This window comes from Budorcas taxicolor, chromosome 2 (assembly GCF_023091745.1).
Source record: "Budorcas taxicolor isolate Tak-1 chromosome 2, Takin1.1, whole genome shotgun sequence".
NCBI classification, from domain to species: Eukaryota; Metazoa; Chordata; class Mammalia; order Artiodactyla; family Bovidae; genus Budorcas; species Budorcas taxicolor.
In genome coordinates this window covers 151546750-151567541 of record NC_068911.1, presented here as the reverse complement: position 1 = coordinate 151567541, position 20792 = coordinate 151546750, and the positions used below count along the sequence as shown (strand labels likewise).

At 54.6% G+C, this 20792-nt stretch overlaps 1 protein-coding gene across 1 annotated transcript in view; it reads left to right on the top strand.

The window, feature by feature from the left end:
- CFAP65 (cilia and flagella associated protein 65) overlaps positions 1–20569 on the top strand; it is a 36786-nt gene extending 16217 nt beyond the window's left edge. The window contains exons 12-32 of the mRNA XM_052635942.1: positions 669–914; positions 1497–1721; positions 2618–2776; positions 3018–3168; positions 3614–3742; positions 5140–5353; positions 5667–5795; positions 10170–10346; positions 10638–10704; positions 10852–10962; positions 12929–13120; positions 13225–13383; positions 14549–14692; positions 15019–15132; positions 15330–15437; positions 17300–17344; positions 17581–17783; positions 18427–18555; positions 19079–19564; positions 20246–20383; positions 20497–20569. Of these exons, the coding sequence (XP_052491902.1) occupies positions 669–914; positions 1497–1721; positions 2618–2776; positions 3018–3168; positions 3614–3742; positions 5140–5353; positions 5667–5795; positions 10170–10346; positions 10638–10704; positions 10852–10962; positions 12929–13120; positions 13225–13383; positions 14549–14692; positions 15019–15132; positions 15330–15437; positions 17300–17344; positions 17581–17783; positions 18427–18555; positions 19079–19564; positions 20246–20383; positions 20497–20569 (3399 nt within the window). The remainder of the gene's footprint in view (positions 1–668; positions 915–1496; positions 1722–2617; positions 2777–3017; positions 3169–3613; positions 3743–5139; positions 5354–5666; positions 5796–10169; positions 10347–10637; positions 10705–10851; positions 10963–12928; positions 13121–13224; positions 13384–14548; positions 14693–15018; positions 15133–15329; positions 15438–17299; positions 17345–17580; positions 17784–18426; positions 18556–19078; positions 19565–20245; positions 20384–20496) is intronic.
- The last annotated feature ends 223 nt before the right edge of the window (positions 20570–20792 follow it).

Genomic DNA, 20792 nt, shown 5'->3' with positions numbered 1-20792 from the left:
GTTTGGGACTGCTGGGGTTTTTCCCTTCCCAGAGTGGGGCTCCCCCCACCCCCTACCAAGGCTGCCTGCCTGAGAATTATCTAAAAGGGGCTGCTTATCCCAGAGCTTCTGCACCTGCTTCTATGAAACAGGGATCTCCAAAAGATGATTTGCAGGCACTTTCAGAGCCCTGGTGGCTCAGGCGGTAAAGAATCCGCCTGCCAATGTGGGAGACGCAGGAGATATGGGTTTGATCCCTGGGTCAGGAAGATCCCCTGGAGCAGGAAATGACAACCCACTCCAGTATTCTTGCTTGGGAAATCCCCTGGACAGAAGAGCCTGGAGGGCTACAGTCCATGGGGTCCCAAAGAGTCGGACACAGCTGAGCAACTGAACAACAACAAGATGAAAGAAACTTGTGGTGGTGGGGTCCGGGGTCCTCAATTTCCTGGAGCCAGTCCCTGTGGCCGCTCCATCTCCTTTCCTGGAGGTCTCTGGAGATCGGAGCCCGAGCTGTGTCCCTCCATTCCCTGCCCCCAGGGTACTGACCGGGTTGTGCAAGGGCATCTTGGGCCTCCTGGAAGATGGCTTCACCCATGCCCACACAGACCACCTGGAGTGTGCATGTGGGGTGGGGCTGGGGAGGGCATGCAGATCTGAGCTGGGGCCCCTCCTCTCTCCCATCCCAGCTCTTTCCTGCAGTGTCCCCCAGCGAACCCTCCTACCGCAGCTTGCTCCTCGTCAACAAAGGCTCTATGCTGCTTACCTACAGCTTGGCCCCCAAAAGCAGCTTGGACATCTCCCTGCGGCCCCGCTCGGGCCTCCTGGGCCCTGGGGCCCACAAGGTCCTCCTCACCTATACCTACCCTCAGGGCAGCTCCTGGAAGCAGCATGTTTTCTACCTGCAGTTCAATTCCTGCCCCCAGTATCTCAAGGTAGGCAGTGGGGGTGGGGACTGGATCCTTGGGAGGGGGCCAGAGTCTGGGGCTTCCCTTTTCAAAGCCGCATCCTGGGACTGGCCTATAAAGCTCCCCTAAAATAGCTCAGGGGCTGCTCCCCATCCAGGCAGTGGCATGGCAGGGAGAGGATCCCTGGGCCATGTCTGGGAATGGCTCTCCCCAGGACCCTGCCTGTCCACTTATAGGATCCGGAGCAAGAAAAAGGGGTGCAAAGGTCCCAAGGAAGGAGTGAGGGCAGCCCAAAACTCATGACTACAGATGGTAGAAGGGTGTTTGGGGCCAGGCCAGGGAAAGGGTCCGAGGTTTTTAGACTCACGTCTGGCCAATGAAATGGTCTGTACATCCTTTTTCGGTCCCTGACTTCTTTTCAAGAACCATCTCCTGTTCAGTCACTATGTACGTACTCTGCCTTTGACAGAGCCTGCCCATACCCAGGGCCCAGGGTGGGGCACCTTTTGCTGCTCTCTCCGAGGGAGCAAAGCTGCCCATCTAGGATCTTTGGGGGAGCCAGGGCCACAGGGCGATGTCAGGGCACTGTCCTCCCTTTGCCTGCCCCAGGAGGTGACCATGCAGAGCCGCGAGGAGCCGCTGCAGCTGAAACTGGACACCTGTAAAAGCGTCTTTTTCAAGCCCACCTGGGTGGGCTGCTCCTCTACCAGCCTCTTCACCTTCCGAAACCCCTCCCGTCTGCCCCTGGAATTTGAGTGGAGGGTCTCCCAGCAGCACCGAAAGATGCTGGCTGTCCAGCCCGCCAGAGGGATTATCCAGCCCAATGAGAGCTTTGTGAGTGCCCTGCCAAGGGCGGGAGGGAAGGATACCCATCACCCTCACCTTCACCATCAGCTCTTACTCACATCTCTCTGGGGCTGGGCTCACGCCTCCATCTAAGCCACCGTCATTTCTTCCAGCCTTATGCGTAGGTATGACTGTTACCATCATCTTCACCCCCATTTTACAAAGAAGAATTGAGACTTGGGTTGGGGGGAAACTGTTTACTAAGACTGTGAATTAAGAGGTGCAGAGCTGGGACTTAAACCTGGGTTTCTGATGTCAGTGCCCAGGGACAAGTCCATCCTCCATCCTTGGTCCCCCAAAGCTGGGGGTTGCTGTGGAGCAGCTGGATTTGGGGCTAATGGGTGGCTGTCATTAAGGAGTGAGAAAGGGAGCTTCTGGAGGTCAAAGCGGTAGGTCCTTGGAGGGGGGCACAGGTGAGACCCAAACTAGCAGAGCCCTAGCCCTGGTTTAGGGTCTCCTAGTCAAGGAGGCCAAGCTTGAGCCGAGAACCATCAACACACGGTGTCTGTTAGAGCCCAGGGATGGTACTCTGTAAGGCGAGAGACCACACAGACTCTGGAGTCCAGCCTCAAGAGTGCACATCCCCAGCTCCCACCAAGTACCCTCGTCAGCTGTGTGACCCTGGGGGAGTTACCCCGCTTCTCTGCAGCTCCAGTCTCTCATCAGACAATGAGACACTAAACTAATGCCATTTACCTCTGGGGATAAGTGGTTGAGGGCCCGAGGGAAATGACAGAGTACACAATGTGTGTAAGTGCCTAGCTCGAGGAAACATTCGGAAAGGATTTCTATAGCCTGATGTTCTGCAGTGGGACCTCAGACATCCGAGAGGTGGGCAGGGGTTCCCAGAGACCCCCACGTAGGGATAATGTCTGTGACCCCAGACGCTGACCTGGACCTTCAGCCCTCTGGAGGAGACCAAGTACCTGTTCCGAGTGGGGATGTGGGTCTGGGAAGCCGGCCTGCCCCCAAACACCAAGCCCTCCGCCACCACCCACTACATGCTCCGGCTGGTGGGCATGGGCATCACCAGCAGCCTGTCTGTGAGTGGGAGGACCCTGGTGGGTGCGGGGAGGGGAAGGGGAGGAGGGGCAGGGCCCAGATGGGAGGGAAGGCCCCAGAGTACCTGACCCCATGAAGGCAGGGGCTGGCAGTCTTCTGGCCCCCTGGCTCTCCCTGCTGGATCCGCTCTTTGGGGAACCTCTGAGGCCGGAGTGGGGGGCAACAGATGAGGCCTTGGCCTGGGGGATCCCCCACCCTGGGCTGGCTGACTCTGGCCCTCAGGCACAGGAAAAGGAGCTGGACTTTGGGAACATGCTGGTGAATGGCAAGCAGACCAGGATGCTGGTGCTCCTGAACGATGGCAACTGCACCCTCCACTACCGCCTCTTCCTGGAACAGAGCGACCCCAAGGCTGTCGAGAACAGTCCCCTCGGTACTCAGGCCTGGGCAGGACTGGGCCCCCGGGGCAGGAGTGAGGGGCATGGGTTAACACTGGTTAACCGGACCATGGTTTGGGGACAGGGCTGGAAACTTGGTGCTTCCACTTGCTAGATGTGTGGGGTTGAAGGGTAATTGTCCTCTCTGAGCCTCAGTTCCCTCATCTGTAAAATGGGGCTACTGGTGGTGCCTACCTCCCCAGGCAGCTGAGTGGAATAAAGTGCTTAGCAGGTACCAGTGACCCCAAGACTGGCCCCCGCTGTTTTGGTCTGGAGGAAGCTCTCGGCTCCCCATTTCCTGCTGTCTAACCAGAGCTCTGCTGCCCAGGGCAGAGTGTCTGGGACTGGGGGAGAGGAAAGGCCAGGCCTCTCTAGGCTGCACTGGAGGCCTCCTCTGCTCCTGACCCCACCCGGCCGCCCCTGACGGCCACCCCTGAGCAGCTCTGCAGCTGGACCGCACCGAGGGGAGCATGCCGCCCCGGTCCCAGGACGCCATCTGCCTGACTGCCTGTCCCAAACACCGGTCCCAGTACTCCTGGACCATCAGTTATGCTCTCGTCTCCCACAGAGGTACCTGGGCCATCTGCAGGGATGTCAGGGCCAGGGAGGAAAGGCGGAGGGCTGTGTGTGCAGGACTTGGGGTGGGAGGGTGCCGAGGGTCCAGACAGAGCTGGCAGGATGGATGAGAACGTGCTAGGGTGTGCTTTTGGGTGTCTGGTGTACATGCCTCATACCAGCCACATCTGTCTGTGTGGGTGTCCACATATGCGTACCTGAGCTATGGGGGACTCAGTGTGAAGAGTGGGGCCCTGTGTCTACCTGTGGAGGGATCTCAGGTAACTCCTCAGATGCCTCAGGTCTCAGCTTCCTCCCTCATAAAATGAGGTTGTTAGCAGCCTGCCCCGGGGGCCACTTGGTGGGAGTCCAGGACAGCACAGTCAGAGGAGCACAGGAGAATGAGTGTCTGAGAGTGTGGGCTCCTTGGAATTGGATCCTGGCCCCAGCACTTATTAGCCATGTAACCTCAGCAAAGTTGTTTAACTTCCCTATGCCTCAGTTTCCACATCAGTAAAATGGGGATAATAATGGTGCACTGGTGAAAAAAAAAAAAGTACAGATACATGTTACCACATGGGCAAACCATGAAAACATTATGCCAAGTGAAAGAAGGCAGTCACCAAAAAGCCACACATTGTATGATTCTGTTTATGTGAAATACCCAAAATAGGACACTCTAGAGAGAGAAAGTGGACGAGTGGTTGCCAGGGGTGGGGAGAGGGGTGAATGGAGAGTGACAGCCACTTAGTACTGGGTTTGTTTTGGGAGGCCTGAAAATATTCTAAAATCAGTGATGACGGTTGTGCAATTCTGTGAATACACGAAAAAAAAATCACTGAATTGTGTGTTGAAAGGGTTAATCTTGGGGACTTCCCTGGCAGTCCAGTGGTTAAAGCTTTGCACTTCCATTGCAGGGGGTACCCGGTTCGATCCCTGGTCAGGGAACTAAGACCCCACATGCCACATGATGCAACCAAAGAATTCTTTTTAATTTTTTGGCTGCACTGCATGGCATGTAAGTTCCTATTTCCCTGACCAGGAATCGAGCCGGTGCCCCCTGCGGTTGAAGCACAGAGCCTTAACCACTGGACCGCCACGGAATTCCCCCCCAAAAATGTTTTTAAATGGTTAATTTTATGGTGTATAGATTACATCTCAATAAAGCCATTAAAGTTTGAAAATGAATAACAATGCACATTAAATACAGTGGTGTTTGCAAGCTCTTAGGACAGTGCTTGGTTCATGTAGAAAGTATCAGATAAGGTTTGGCTGTTGTTGGAAGTGTCCCAGGAGTCTACTCCTGACTAGGGTCCTGGGGCAGGTTGCCCGGGACCCCTGCACCCACAGTGTGTACTCCCCTCCCCAGGGGAGCTGGGAGGTGAGCCCACCCCTCTCCCATACCCCCACAGATAACAAGGCTGGGGAGAAGCAGGAGCTGTGTCACGTGTCGCTGACGGCTGTGTACCCACTCCTCTCCATCCTGGATATCCGCTCCATGGGCAGCGCCGAGGGCATCACCCGGAAGCACCTGTGGCACCTCTTCTCCCTGGACCTGCTCAACAGTTACTTGGAGCGTGACCCCACACCCTGGGAACTCACCTATAAGGTGCCCACCCGGCACAGGTGAGGTGGGCCTGGGGAGAGGCAGAGCCTGTCTGAGAATGTTCTTGGAGCAATGTTCCACTCATGCCCCCAGCACCAGGCCCTGTCCAAGAAGGGGCTCCCTATCTGCCCCCCACCAATGTCTGCCCATCCTTGGTGGGGCCTGGAGAAGGCTGAGATTGACTTGAGGTCTCAAATGCTGACCCATCCCTGTGCCTGAGTCCCAGATTCTCCAGTTCCCCTCTGTGGGGAGACGGATGCCAAGCCAGCCACCCCTGAAAGGACTCCAGCCTGTCCCCAACCCTGTCCCAGACCATTTCTCTGCTCCACACAGCACCAGCCAGATCCCCCCTGTCTTCACCGCTCTGAAGCTCAATTTCAATTTTGGGGCGGCACCGATAGATGCCCCGCCCTCCGTGGTGCTCCTGGCCCTGAAGAACAGCGGCATGGTGCCCCTGGACTGGTACGGAGTGGGGTGCAGGGGCTGGAGGTGTTCTGTTGTTGGTTGTAGCCCTGATCACCTGGTGTCCATGAAGTGCACCCCGACCCCACGCATCAGTTGGATGTAGACGCCAGGGTAGGACTAGGGTCGTCCAACGGGACATCAGATCTGGCTGAGTCCCGTCCATAGGCTCAGAAGTGGTAGACTCACCCTGATGGAGACTGGCAGTTGTTTAGTCACTAAGTCGTGTCCGACTCCTTTGTGATCCCATGGCCTGTAGCCCGCCAGGTTCCTCTGTCCATGGGATTTCCCAGACAAGCATACTGGAGTGAGTTGCCATTTCCTTCTCCAGGAGATCTTTCCCACCCAGGGACGGAACCCCCATCTCCTGCATTGGCAGGCAGATTCTTTACTGCTGAGACTGGCAGAGGCATCGTCATAGCTTAGCGAGTGAGAAGTAGCCACCACACATGCGCCACAGCTGGCCACTAGGACCCTCTTCTCCGAGTCTCACACCAACCCTGTGAAAAAATCCTCCTCTGCTGACTGTCTCACAGATGGGAGGCTAAGGACTCAGCTAAGAGCTCTTAGCCGTTAGAGGCAGAGCCAGTTCCCATCCAGATCTGTCTAGGTCCAGAGCCCCCACCTACACAGGTTAGTCAGCAAGAAGCTACAGGGTGCCCTGATCTCTGAGCTAGATAAATGCTCGGGCAGCCCTGACAGAGCCCCAGGCCAGTGGGAGCCGGGCCTGCATGGGGCGAGTTGAGGGTCTCTGGCAGGCTCTGCTGCCACAGCGTCAGTGTCAGGGAGATGGCTGAGCTGAGCAAAGCCACATGGGGCTGCAGGAAGAGTCGGGGCTGGGCATGGAGCAGCTGTGCTTCCCGGTCACATGGGGCCCAGGCCTGGAGACCGGAGTCCTCCTCGCTGGGCCCCTCCTGTGCTTGGCTTAACTCCCACAGGGGCCCTGAACTGGTGCCCAGTTAGCATCCTGTCTCCGTGCCAGCGCTGTTTCTTTCTTTCCTCCTGCCTCTGCCACGCGCCTTCATTTCCCAGTAAACTTCCTTTCGATGACTTCCAACTTTGCTTGGCTAGACGGAGGTGAGAAAGAAGTGTCCCCATCTGGGTCAGGCTTGGGAGGGGTGGGAGGAGAGCCAGGGGCCCAGCCGGGGTGTGGCAGTGGGTGGATGAGAGTGGGCATATGCATCTGTGATCTCAAGAGCCTTGGGGGTGCATGTGGGTGAGACTGGGGGCGCTGTATTGTCCCCGGTGCAGCGGCCGCCCCTTACTCTCTGGGTTGTCCTGTCCCTCCCTGTGGTGGAGGAGAGGGAGCTGGTTCATTAAGCAGCTTCTGTCTGAGAAGGCCTGGGATTGTGAGTAACTAAGGGCTCCTGGCCCTGAGTGACTGGGAAGCTTGGCAGGCTATGGCCCAGTGGGGAAGGCCTGGGGCCTGCCTGGAGCGCTGCGTCAGCCATCCACTGAGCTGTCTGAGTGGCCAGGAGCCAAGGCCCCGTAGGGCCTTGGAGTAGGGGCAGGAGAAGCGGTCTTGGCCGGTGTCCTGGTGTGGAGCAGTGTATTTTGGTGGACTGTGTGTGCATGTGTGTTTGTGCAGGAGCACGCCAGCTCTCACTCTCAGTGGAGAGGGGCCAGGTGGCTGGAAATCGGACAGGAGGAAAGCCAGGCAGAGTGCCCACTGAGCCAGGCCCGTCCATCAGGAGATTGTCTGAGGTTCAGGAAGGCAGTCCGTGCTTCTTCCTAGATTCCAAACGCAGGGAACCTTCCTAAGAACACTTGACTCTCCTCGGCTTTTTGCGTTATTTTGTTTCCTTTCAGTTTCTTAGAAGGCTATTTTTGAAAGTTCTAGCCGAGTCTCTGCTAAATTCATAAGAACAGACCGAAGGTTTTATTCCTGCCAAGATCAGTAAAAAACGGGGAGTGTGGACTTGGCCTGGAGGCAGCAGCAGGCAGGACAGAGAACCCCAAGTGGGTTTGGGAGGAGCATCGGGGGGATCTGGGAGCCATGCTGCTGCCGTGCCCCCACCAAGCCTCCTCTGCTGCCCCTGCGCTTGGCCCAGGGAGATGTTGGGCTGTGTGTTTAAAGGGAGATCCCTCACAGGTGTCAGGGGCACAACTTAACGTTGTCTGTTCCCTCATTCATTCATTAAGCCATCGGCCAAACGTGGACTGGGGCTTCCTTGATGCAGGCCTCAAGCCCAGAGCTCAGAATAAAAAAGCGGACGAGCCTAGGCCCTGCCCTCCCGATGGGCAGACCGGCCTTGTGGTGCATGGTGAGAGACATGCTGCAAAAGACCCTTGGGCAGCGTCAGAGCTACTTCCCTTGGATTTAGAAGTGGTGGGAGGGTGTGCACACCTCAGAAGCGCTTCCTGGAGAAAGCTAGACCTATAGGCCAGGGAGCAGAGGCAGGGAGCCTTCAGAGAGCCTTCTAGACAGGGGGCCTGGTGCAGACATGGGTAAGAGAAAAAGGCACAGCGTGGCTGTAACGTTGATAAGGACGTGGGCAGGGCCCTGGAGTCCTCTGATGGGCGTGTAATTCTTCTCCTTCTGAGGAGGATTAGCAGTTCGAGGCAGAGGGACAGGCTGGCAGGTTTCCACAGTCCCAAGTTGGGGGCCCACACCAGAGGACAGGCAGGGATTATTTGGGCGGAGTTGGGGTGAGAGCCGAGAGGGAAACTGCAGACAAACCTGAAGTAGCAAGGTCGCCAGTTTTGCTGCAGATCAGTGTCCTGCAGATAAAACGACAGAAGCAAGTAACAAGTAACGGTAACAAGTCCAACAACACAGGGGTGATGGAAGAAAAGTAAGAAGCTCCCCCACCCCGCCAGCTCCCTCTCCAGTCGGCCCTGGTGGGCTTGGCATGTGCTTCCACTCTCAGCACTGGTACAAGGCAGAGACACATGGACACAGTTACTCCTTCATTTTTTATTACAATAATGGCATGGTGTTACATGTATTACTCTGTGTTCAGCATTATAACAATTACATTGTCACTCAGCCTTATGTCAGTAACATTCATTTTTAGATCAATAAAGATCAGTATATAGAGATGTAACTCATTCATTTTAATAGTTGCATAATATCCTGTAATATGAATGGACCTTATGTCTATTTTGTTTAGTTGCATAATATCCTGTAATATGAATGGACCTTATGTCTATTTTGTTTTGTTAATTTTTTAATTCTTGGTATTAAAAATTTTTTTTAATTTTTTGACCATGCCACATGGCATGTGGGATCTTAGCTCCTCGACCCAGGATTGAACCTGTGTCCCTTGCACTGGAGGTGTGGAATCTTAACCACTGGACTGTCAAGGAAGCCTGTACATTTTTAAACCGCTCCTTTCAGATGACACTAGTTGTTCCCAGTGCTTTTTAATGTTTTTTTGCCATCACTAACAAAGTTGTAATAAACATCCTTGTGTGTGTGTGTGTGCATGCAAGTGTGCCTGCCTGCATGCGTGCTTACATTTTTACCCCTGCAAGTTAATTCTCCCAAATGGAATTTCTGAGTCAAAGAGCATTTTCTGTTCTATGCACTTTCTATTCTAAAAGATGCTATCAAAATTCCTGCAACAGAATGTGGGAGCAATTCCTCCTCTCCCTGTATTCGAGGATGTCTGTCCTTCCTGAACTTACCAGCATCAAATGTAACCATTTTTCACGATTCAGATGTGAAAATACTTAAGATTGATTTGAGGGGATTTTGATTTGCATTTTCCCAAGACTCTCCTTGAGTCTTTTCAGGTGTGATGCCCATTTCCCCCTGCTTCTGGCTATTCCCTGTTCATATACTCTGCCCTGTTTGAGGCCAGTTCATCCTTCTGAGAGTGGATGGAGCCTTCTTTTCAGATTGCAATCTTGGGACCCCTTTGTCACTTATTTGGGCACCTTTCAGAATGCAATATCTGCTTTACTGGAGCACCTGGCATCACAGAGGCACTGATTCTATGCCCAGCCTTGCTTTGGACTCAAAAATGCCAGTCTTCTTGGGGCCCCCTAGTTGGTCCTGCTGACATTCCTAGGTGCCTCAAATGGCCCTTCCTAAGCTCTTTGTCACACAGACCCCTCCAGGGTCACTGCCAAGCCCAAAGTGGCCGCATATACAAGCAGCCCCTTGACCCCTGGTACCCACAATGGGAGCCCCAATTTCCATTCTCCATTTAGCCGCTGCTTCTGTTCCTAGGTTTGGGGGCCATTATGAAATGAGAATCCACAGCCTCAGTGTTTGCTCAGCCTTGCATGGGACAGCTTGCCTAATGGCGGAGAAGAGGGAGAGGGAATAGAGGAGGCCTCCATGCATCCCAGCTGGGGCTCAGAGCTCCTGCCTCTGGTCTGACCGAAAGGCTCCTTCGCCCCTTCTGTCTTGCACCCCTCCCCCAGGGCCTTCCTCTTCCCGAGTGACCAGCAGATCGACCTGGAGCTCTGGGCAGAGAAGGCAGAGTTTGACGGCACCGAGCTGCACCAGATGCGTGTGCAGGACAATTGCATCTTCTCCATCAGCCCCAAGGCTGGGAGCCTGAGTCCCGGGCAAGAGCAGATGGTGGAGCTCAAATACAGGTGCTGCCCCCACCGCTCACCCCGCCCTTCCAGTCCCGAAGACCTCCATTTCCCCCAACCCCTGGAGGAGCCTGGCCTTACACTGTGTGACTCCAGGGTACCCTGAGTGGCCACCACCCTGAGAAGGTGTTGCCTTCCCACCTACAGGGGAGGTTTAATTTTCCTCTTGCCCCATCCCAGCTCAGGGATTTCCGCGTAGCCAGCCCAAAGCCACACGCGTGCCATGACCCTTTGTTCTTCCATCCATACCAAGGTTCAATAAGTCATCTTGGACTGTCTCCTCCCTTCCAGCCATCTGTTCATCGGCACTGACCGCCTCCCGGTGCTCTTCAAGGTGTCCCATGGCCGGGAGATCCTGGTGAGGTCCTGCCCTTGTCCTGTCCTGGAGAGCCTAGAGAGTGGTACAGGGAGCACCGTTCCCCAGGGGACTGGGGTCCACATCTCTCCGCTGGGCACTTCAGTTCCTCCCAGGGAAGGATGCTGCTCATGGGCTTTCTATTTCCAGCTCAATTTCATAGGTGTGACGGTGAAGCTGGAGCAGAAGTATGTGCACTTCACCTCCACCAGCCATCAGTTCATCCCTATCCCCATTGGTGACACATTGCCCCCGAGGCAGGTCAGTGGTCTACGTGGTCTTGCTCACCAGGATGCTGAAGTGTTGTTCTCTGTGTGTCTGCATCAGCCCATGACAGGATGACAGGGCCTCTGTCCTCACTCACAGAGGTGGGGTTGCAGGTTGAACCTCAAGATTGGGCAACTGGGAGAGACCCAAGGCGAGAGGCTTCAGCTTCTAGGCACTGGTGCTAAGCCCTTTGCCAGGCCCCATTCCCATGCAAAAGCAGGGGGTTCCTTCCTTTAACACAGGGTTTTTCAAACTTGACCATGAACCATAGTATATTTTGGAAAACCCAGTTCATACATACACATCCAACTGAAACAAAAGTGTCACAAATCAATACGTACACCACTACATGCTGAGTGCTCTGATGTTTTCTTTTTTATTCTGTTCCACTTTTTAAATGCCGGACATGGCCTGATAAACTGGTTTCAGCACCTGCTTATTGACGGTCACATCTTGAAAATTACTGCTCCAAAAAGGGCATCTTTCCGGAGGCTGAAATGCTAGAAAGTGAATCCTCATGAAGCTACAGAATTGTCTTTATTAATTGGAGGGAACCAGGTTCCTTCATTCTGAAAATGTATGCTGGAAATATCCCAGAGGGAGATGTAGAATTTTTCCAAACATTTCACAACTCTGAAATTTCTAATCATTTAGAATCCCTTGTGTTTCTGGGCAGGAGCCTCCAGCCACTCAGCCTAGAGCAAAATAAAAGGGCTTCCTAGACCCGAGAGAGGGTCTCAGGGCCCCGGGCTCTGCTCACTTCCTTACACCACCCATCTACCCACTGGCTTCCCAGAAGCCTCACCCAGAAGCCCAGACCCTCAAAAAGACTGGCAAAGACTCATATGCTTCCTGGAGAGCTTTCCAGAGAGACCAGACCACTCCCCTGTGACACTGAACACAGACAGTGGAAAATGGACAAAGGAGAAGACCAACTTGTACCACCAACCAAACTCCACAACTGCAGTCAAGCATCTCCTTTCATTCATAAGATGATGACAGATGGTGGCCGGGACCTGCAAGAAGGCAGCAGAAACAGAGTGAATGAACAGATTTAATCTACATTTTGAAGACAGAATCACTGGGACTTGCTGGGGATTAGATCTGGAAAGTACGAGAAGGGGATGGAGGGAAATGTATTGGATTCCTACTTTGAACTCCTGGGAATATGTAGGTGCCATTTGCTGAAGTGAGATACACTAGGGGGAGGAATAGGTTGTAAAGAATTTGGTCCTGGCCAAATGTAAGATGCCTATGAAACAACAAGGAGGAGTCATCAAATAGAAGTTGGATACCAGGTCTGAAGCTCAGACAGCTGTCCAAGCTACAGGAAAAAAAGCACATTCAGGAGTGGGTGCTGAGAAGGATGGGGAGGCTGAACCTAAATCCAGATAAACTCCTTATTCTCACTGTCTTCTTTCTCTCATTTCTAACATGGAGTCTTGGACCAGAAGACCTCTGGTTTCAGGCAGGATGTTCTGTGACTCCCCAACTTCAGGGTTAGTCTTGGGGGACCTCATACCTTCCTTCTGCTCCCTTTTCTGCCTTTAAGCACAACTGCCTCTAATGGCAGAGGTGGAAAGTGGCAGCCTCCCAGGTAATTAGAATGAGAGTCTAGAAAACCATGAAGGGTCCGGATGGTGAGTGCACGGACGTTTCCCCAAATTCCAGCACTGTGGACACAAGCATTAGTGTCCCCTTACACTTGACTTAGGTACGTTGAGAGCAAATAATAAAAAGATTACATATTGTACTAAAATGTTGCAGGCTTAAAATACAGTTGTATACTTTGTGGGTGATCCAGGCAGAAGGGAAATCAGAAGTTTTTAGGGGAACTCTGGGACTGTAAGGGTGACCTCATGGAGATCAACCCACCCTCCCACAGTGAACACAGAATCCCAGCCTCCCTGCATTGTGGCCTTGAGTGGGTGTGAAGATTCCTCTATTCCTCCCCTTGCAGATTTATGAGTTGTATAATGGTGGCTCGGTGCCCGTAACATATGAGATCCAGACCAACATCCTGTCACAGGTTCGGGAAAAAAATTTTGATCACCCCATCTTCTGCTGCCTCAACCCCAAAGGGGAGATCCAGCCAGGCACAACTGCCCGGGTCTTCTGGATCTTCTCGCCTATTGAAGCCAAGACCTACACCGTGAGCGGAAGCCCCAGCTCACACAGGGTGGGGGTTTGGAGGTGGCCCCCTCCCAGCAGGCCTTGCTCTGACGAGGGCCTGCACCCACCTGCCTAACCTCCCAGGTAGATGTGCCCATCCACATCCTGGGATGGAACTCGGCTGTCATCCGCTTCCAGGGAGTGGGCTATGACCCCCACGTCCTGGGGGACGCGGCCCCATTCCACAACCTCTCCTTGTGGGACAACAACGCCATCCGATCAAGGCTGATGGTACCTGGACAGGTAAGGCAAAGGGAGCAGGGAAGGCCTGAGGCCTAGGGGGAGCCTGAGGGCCCAGGGGGGCTGGCGCAGCGGGACGAGGAGGCTGAGAAGGGAATGACACAGGGTTGGAAAAGGAAAGGGATATGGGGCCGGTGGGGGGGGAGTCTGGAACCGCCCCTCCTCCATATTTAGAATGCAGCACCGGCTCCAGGAGAGGCTTACCCTGCCCCCTAGTGCCCACAGGTGTTCCTGCGCAAGGCTCCCCCTGCTGCGCGGCCCCAGCCACCCTCACCTCGGGGGATTTGTGGGGGCACTTGGAGGGGTAGAAAGAAGCCTATTCTAGGGCTCTGAGATACTATCTTCATTCAGAACAGCCTCTCCCTTGGAACTAGATGGATTTTGCTGAAAGATACCTAGGGTCAGTAACCCTACCTTTAGTTCACACACTTCCCACTGTTTTGAGGCCTGCCTCATTCATCCATCCACCTTCCATGTGTTTCCCCGCTGACCCACATGCCCATTCGCTCATCCCCGTATCTATCCACCTGTCCCTCCATTCAACCGTCCATGCACTCGTCCAGTCACTATCCACCAATACATCTGCCTGTCTACTCTTCCCCTTCTCCCCTGTTTGGACTCTTACTGAAGGATGAGTACCATGGAGGACACAGTTTTGGGGACACACAAAAGTGCCAGAGTCTCAGCTCTGGAGGAACTCAGGGTCTAGACCAAGAAAATGCCCCTTCCATGGCCTCGGTCTTTCCAGACACCCCTACCACACAACTCCTGCTCTGTGCCGGTGAAGATGCCAGGAGCTGACCACCTAGTAGTTCACAACTACCCTTCAGAGACTCAAATCATATTAGCCTTGCTTCTGCTTTTTGTAAGCAAATTCTGATTTATCAGCCCTTTCAAGCCTATTTTAAATGGTCAAAACCATAGGCTTCAGAGTGATACTGTCTGGGTTTATCCTAGAGACCTTTGGAAAATTATTTATATGCTCTGAGCATCTGTAAAGTGGAGACAACAGTGGTGCCTATATCCCTGGGCCACTGTGAGAATTAAATGCCTGTCAGTTGCCGACAATGGTACCTGGCCTGTTGAAAGCACTTGTGACTGGTACTGGTGGCTAGGCTGAGTATTTCTTCACCTCCCAAAGTTGCTGTTGTGTTGTCTCCACCAACAGAATGTCTTCCTATCCCAGTCACATATCTCCCTGGGAAACATTCCTGTGCAGAGCAAGTGCAGCCGCCTGCTGTTCCTTAACAACATCTCCAAGAACGAGACAGTTGTCTTCGCCTGGCAGCTGAAGCCTCTAGATTTTGGGGAGGTGAGAGTTCCCTGTGTTTGCAGGGAACCAGAACCTTCAGAGGGCCTCTAGACTTATCCCATTCCAACCCATCCCACCCTGCCACATCCCATCCCATCCCCCTCTACTCCATCCCATCCCACTCCACTCCATCCCATCCCACTCCATCCTACTCCATCTCATTCCGCTCCATCCTACTCCATCCCATCCCCACTCCATCCCCTCACACCCCACTTCACTCCATCCCATCTCACTTCATCCCACCCCATCCCATCCTGTGCTATCCCATCTTGTCCCATCCCAGCCCTGTGAAGCTCCAGAGAGACTTCTTCCCCAAATATAAATAGGTGTCTGTGAGTCCTATGAAAGGAAAGGTGGCTCCTGAAGAGACAATCCCATTCATAGTGACCCTGAAGGCCTCAGTGCATGCCAGCTTCTATAGCATGGACCTGATATGCAAGGTAGGCCCACCCTCAAAGAGAAGCTGGATGGCACACAGCTCCCAGTCTTAGGGGGGTGCGGTGGTCTATGAGATCCCCAGATCCCCCCAAGGCCCCTTGTCTAAGGGCCAAGCTCTGGAAGAGTGGGGGGACCACAGCACAGGCCCAGGCCAAGGCCCTCCAGACCTGGTCTTCTCTCTCCTTGTCCTGAGCCACAGGTGTACCAGCAGGAACGCCTGAGGCAGTACCGTAAGGACCTGCAGGAGTGGAAAGATGAGAAGCTGCGGCAGGAAGTGGAGTTCACCATCACAGACAGGAAAGTGAAGGTGAGGAGGGCAGGGTGGGCTCTGAACACCACAGAGCCTTCTGATTAGCCTTGCCAGAGGGGACAGAGGTGGTGATCCGAGGTGGTCCTAAAAGCTGACCAGCCTGACATAAGAGATTAGATTTCTTTTATTAGACCAAGCATGCTAAGTCACTTCAGTTGTGTCCGACTCTGTGCGACCCCATAGATGGCAGCCCACCAGGCTCCCCCGTCCCTGGGATTCTCCAGGCAAGAACACTGGAGTGGGTTACCATTTCCTTCTCCAATGTAGGAAAGTGAAAAGTGAAAGTGAAGTCGTTCAGTCGTGCCCGACTCTTAGCAATCCCATGGACTGCAGCCTAGCAGGCTCCTCCGCCCATGGGATTTTCCAGGCAAGAGCACTGGAGTGGGTTGCCATTGCCTTCTCCAGACTAAGCATAGCCCCTCCCAAGAAACTGTGGATACAGAAAGCTGGCTGACCATTCTCTGCCTCATGTAGCCTGTATTTAATGAGTGGCTATTGGGTGCTGGCCACTGGGGATCCAGGGGGAAACAGGCAGAGCCCACCTTCTGGTGGAAGGGAAGGTGGCATAGTGTTTTCAGGTGGAGGCTCTGGAAACAAGTGTCTGGCTTAGTTTTTGACCTTTGATGGATCTTAGCTAAGTTATTTAACCTCTTTAGTTCCCTCAACTATATAATGGGAGTCATATGACGTCTGAGATTGGTTTCAAGATAGTCTAGATGAGAAGATTACCATAAACTGGTAATTGTTGAAGCTGGGTTGGCTGTAATGGAGAACTCTTTGTAGCATTCTCAGCACTTTTGTATACTTTTTAATAATATGTGTTTTTATTTATTTATTGGGCTGCACCTGGTCTTAGTTCTGGCACACGAGATCTCTGATCTCCATTGTGGCACATGGGATATTTAGTTGTGGCATTTGGGGTCTAGTTCCCCAACCAGGTATTGAACCCGGGCCCTCTACATTGAGAGCATGAAGTCTTAGCCACTGGACCACCAGGAAAGTCCACTTGTGTATACCTTTGAAATTTTCCATATTAAGAAGGTTTACAAAAGGAATTCCCTGGCGGACTCATGGTTAGGATTCCGGGCTTTCACTGCCATGGCCCAGGTTCAGTCTCTGGTTGGGGAAGTGAGATCCCACAAGCTGTGCAGGGTGGCCAAAAACAAACAAAAAAGGTTAAAAAGAAAAGTTTTAAAACTTTTAAAACACAAATAAATGATCCACTTTGTGGCATTGGTGGGAGGATTAAATGAGTTGATGCTTGTAGATACCTACAACAGTGCCTGGTGCCCAGAAAGCCTCCACTCAATATGGGCTAATATTAGTATTTATGCAAGGGGACTGGTAATAAATGAGTCAACATGTCCACCTTGCTTCCTCCTCCCAATGGTGGCACTCTTGCACCTTGATCGCCCCTGTGTCCCCCACACTGAACCCCCAGGGAGGCACTGCCTCACTCTGAGGCTCTAGCCCAGCTCTGAAGGCAAATCATGTTTTGAGGGCTATGGAAGAAGGGATTTCTGAATTAAGGCTTAATATGGGAGGCTGTTTCCTCATCCCACTAAAGCACAGCGTTCCTGGGCCCTGGGGACAAGTGCTGCTTGAGCAGCCTGCACTGTGTGGTGGTGTCTCCTTTCCTTCCCTTTAGCAAGGTAGCCAGATTTCCCTCATCTGTAGGCAGTGCTTCCCTGGGGAACCTTCTGGAAGAGGGTGTGGCTAGGAGTTGTGCAGGATCAAGAGGGCAGCAGGTGGTGGCGCTGACTTCAGGCCTTCTGTGGGTCAGTCAGCAGGAAGGGTAGGATGAAGGGAATCCCTCTAGGCCTCTTGCATCCTAAGCAAGGGTCTCTTTGCTTCCACAGAAAAGGGCATATTGTACAGCTTGTGAGCCTGCGAGAAAGTACAAGGTGAGGACGTAAGCCCAGGCCCATCTCCTTAAGATGTCTTGAAAGGATCCTTGCTTGCTCCCCAGAGATACCTCCAACGCCCAGTCCAGCCTCCTGGAAGGGAGGGATGAAAGTACTGATGGGTGGGGATGAGATGCCAGAGGTGTCGCCAAAGGCCTGGTTGGGGGACTAAGCACACATCAGTGATGGGAGTGCAGTCCCCAGCCCCTGTCGTCAGTGCCTCCCCTTTCCCAAAGACGCTGCCCCCCATCAAGAACCAGCAGGATCTCAACCGGCCGACCAGCTGGAACCTCAAGATGGCGAAGGAGGAGACATTCTGGCCTTGTCCCCAGCCGCCGTCGCCAGGCATGCTCTGCCTAGGCCTCACTGCCCGTGCCCATGCCACCGACTACTTCCTGGCCAACTACTTCTCCGACTTTCCCCACCACTTCTTGCACTGGTGAACTCTCAGGGAGGGAGGGAGGGGTCTCCTTTCTCTGCTCTCTGCACCGCCCCTCCCACACACACTCCAGAGCAGGGGCCACCCAGACCTAACCCTTGCTGAGGGCTTGGAGCACATGCAGCCATCAGCGGGACTACTGGGGCCCTGCTGGCCCCGAGATTCCCCCGCTACTGTCAGGCCCTTATGAGGAGGGGCAGAGAGCCAGAGCCCCCTGGGGAACCCACCTAGGCCTCCCTGCCTCCCCTCCTCCCTCCCTTCCCTCCTCCCTCCCTTCCCTCCTCCCTCCCCCCTCCCTTCCCTCCTCCCTCCCTTCCCTCCTCCCTCCCTTCCCTCCTCCCTCCCTTCCCTCCTCCCTCCCTTCCCTCCTCCCTCCCTTCCCTCCTCCCTCCCTTCCCTCCTCCCTCCCTTTCCTCCTCCCTCCCTTTCCACCTTGGAGCGTCTCCAAGGCCTGTGCTGACTCTGAGAGTTGGACTTGATTCCCAAAATGCAGCAGCACTGTGTTTGGGTTAAGACTAGAGGCTGCTGCAAGCTCACCTAGGTCCTCATGACCGGGCAGCCACCATCACTGCTCAGGCCCCTGACCCCAGCATGGTGGCTTGCCCAGGCCACTCAGAATACTATGGCCTGCCCTGCCCCCCAGGGAGCTGCCAAAGAGGATGTGCCCCAAGGTGGAGTCGGAGACTAGTGAGGAAGAATCCCCTGACAAGTGGGCCTCTGTCTCCAACCAGGAGAAGCAGCTTCTGATTGACTGCCTCTCCGCCATCATCAGGTGAGCACCCTCCCCAAAACCCTCACCCCTCTGCCTCCCTCGTGAGTTCGGTCAACTCTGGGCCCACCCAAAGCCCCGCAAGTCCCAGCCCTTCCTTTCCCAAAAGATAGAACTTCTTCACAAGATCCCTTCCACAGGTTGTTCCAGGCCCTTCTGGAGGGTGGCCTGGCTGGAGGGATCCTCAGGGCTGCGTCCCAAGTTCTGCCTTGTTGCGGCTGGTAGATGGGGTCTGGAGCTGGGCCACTGTTTTCCAGGGCTCCCACCCTCATCTGGGTACCTCTGACCTCCTGGTTCTTCCACTATCATATAATGATCACCGTTAAGAATCCGAGGGGGAGGGGGGCCAGAGATGCCTTTTTCTAAAGAAGAAACGGTGGGAAGAGCAATTGATCAGCCCCCCCACCAGCACCTGTGGCCACAGTAGTCAAGAACCACCCCTTGGGGAACCCTGAAACCAGAGTCCCCCACAGGGGGCTGCAAGGCCTCTCAGTGAGGACCTTCTCCTCCCTCTCTGCCCACCCAGGGGCCTGCTGGAAGACAAGCTCTTCCATGAGGCTGTGGGACAAAACCTGGTGGAACAAATGCCTTACTTCTGCCAGTTCTGGAATGAGCAGTCGGCCAGGTTCGTGGCCCACAACAGCCTGCACGTGGTGCCAGCCCCGTCTCAGGCATCCAAGAGCTCAGAGTTCAGCAAAGAGAAGGAGGAGGAGGAGGACAAACGGAGGCTGGGGAGTAAGGAAGGGGAAGAAGAGGAGGAGAAGGAGGAGGAAGAAGAGGAGGAGCTGGAGGAGGAGGAAGAGGAGGAGGAGGAAGAGGAGGAGGAGGAGATGGGCGAGGAAGAGCTGCGAGAGCAAGAGGGGGAAGGCAAGGCGGAGAAGTTGCCCTGGACAGAGATGACGCCCATGCTGCAGCCCACATCCCAGGAGCCCCTGAAATGGCAGTGGCAGCAGCAGATGAAGGCCTTCCTGAAGGAGAGGCAAGAGCAAGCTGAGAAGGAGGCCATCAGCCGGTGAGCAGCCACGCCCAGGTGAAGGTTTGGAGGGGGCGCTGAGTGCAGAAGGGTCCTAGGAGGCAGTGGTGTGCCGGGCGGCTACCTGTCTCAGCTTCTCTTTCCAACTCCGCGTTCATTGGCTGCGCTGCTGGAAGCTTAAGGCCTCAGGGGGCGCTATGTACAGAATGGCGATCTGAGCTTTAATGTTTCTTCTCCAAGAGCAGACTATTAACATTTACCATCACACCACTTCCAGCAGGGTGATTACAGTCGTCAAAGCACTTAAGTGACTTTCCAGAGCCGGGAGCAAAGTACCACCTCTTCTGGCACTGCTGTTTCCTGGGGCTGCTCTATGGCTTTCTGCCCACGGTGGGATTCCCTAGGAGCTCCTTCTGTGCGGTCTCATCGCTCAGTACCTTTCCCCAAGCCTGTTCCTGGGATGGGAACCCGGCTTGTCCGAGTTCGAATCCCTCTCCGGTGCCAACAGCATGCCATTTAGCACCTTGTCTCTTTGAGTCACGGTTTGAACGTCTGTAAAATCGGGACAAGAATGTTTCACAGTGTTGGGAGGGCGGGGAGTTAAGTGAGAATCCACCTAAAGCTCGGGGCAAACGGTACAGCACAGAGGAAGCCAGTGGAGAAGCCCAGTGCAAGTCGGTGGCGGCGCTGACCCCGGCGCGCCCGCTTCCCGCCGCGCAGGCTCCCGGCTTTCGCTATCCTGCAGGAGGCGCTGCTGGACAACATGATCCAGAACATCCTGGTGGAGGCGAGCCGCGGGGAGGTGGTGCTCACCTCGCGACCACGCATCATCGCCCTGCCGCCGCTCAGTGTTCCCAGGTGGGGGCACCGGGGCCAGCGGCCGCCGGAGGGCGCGAGGGGCGGCATGGGCGGGCAAGGGCGCCGGGAAGCTTCTCCTCCACTTCCCCTACCTGGGGCTTTCTGTCTTCCAGGATTCTGAGTCCCGAGTCGCTGCCGGCTGCAGCCCCGGGGGCCGCAGCAAGCGGAGATGCCCGGCTCGTTTGAACCGCCCCCCCACCGACTGTTTGCAGACGCAAGCGCCCACCCCTTCCGACTTGCATCTGTAGATTCCTCCCGACCTTTTCTCCACCCCCCAGTAAAGCATTTAGCTACCCGCCCCCCCTCAACACACACACATCTGCCTTCACTTTATTTCCTCGTAAGCGACAAGAACTCGCGCGCAGTCTGAGAGGCACAGATGGTGGAAGCGGCCAAGGTGGACCGCACT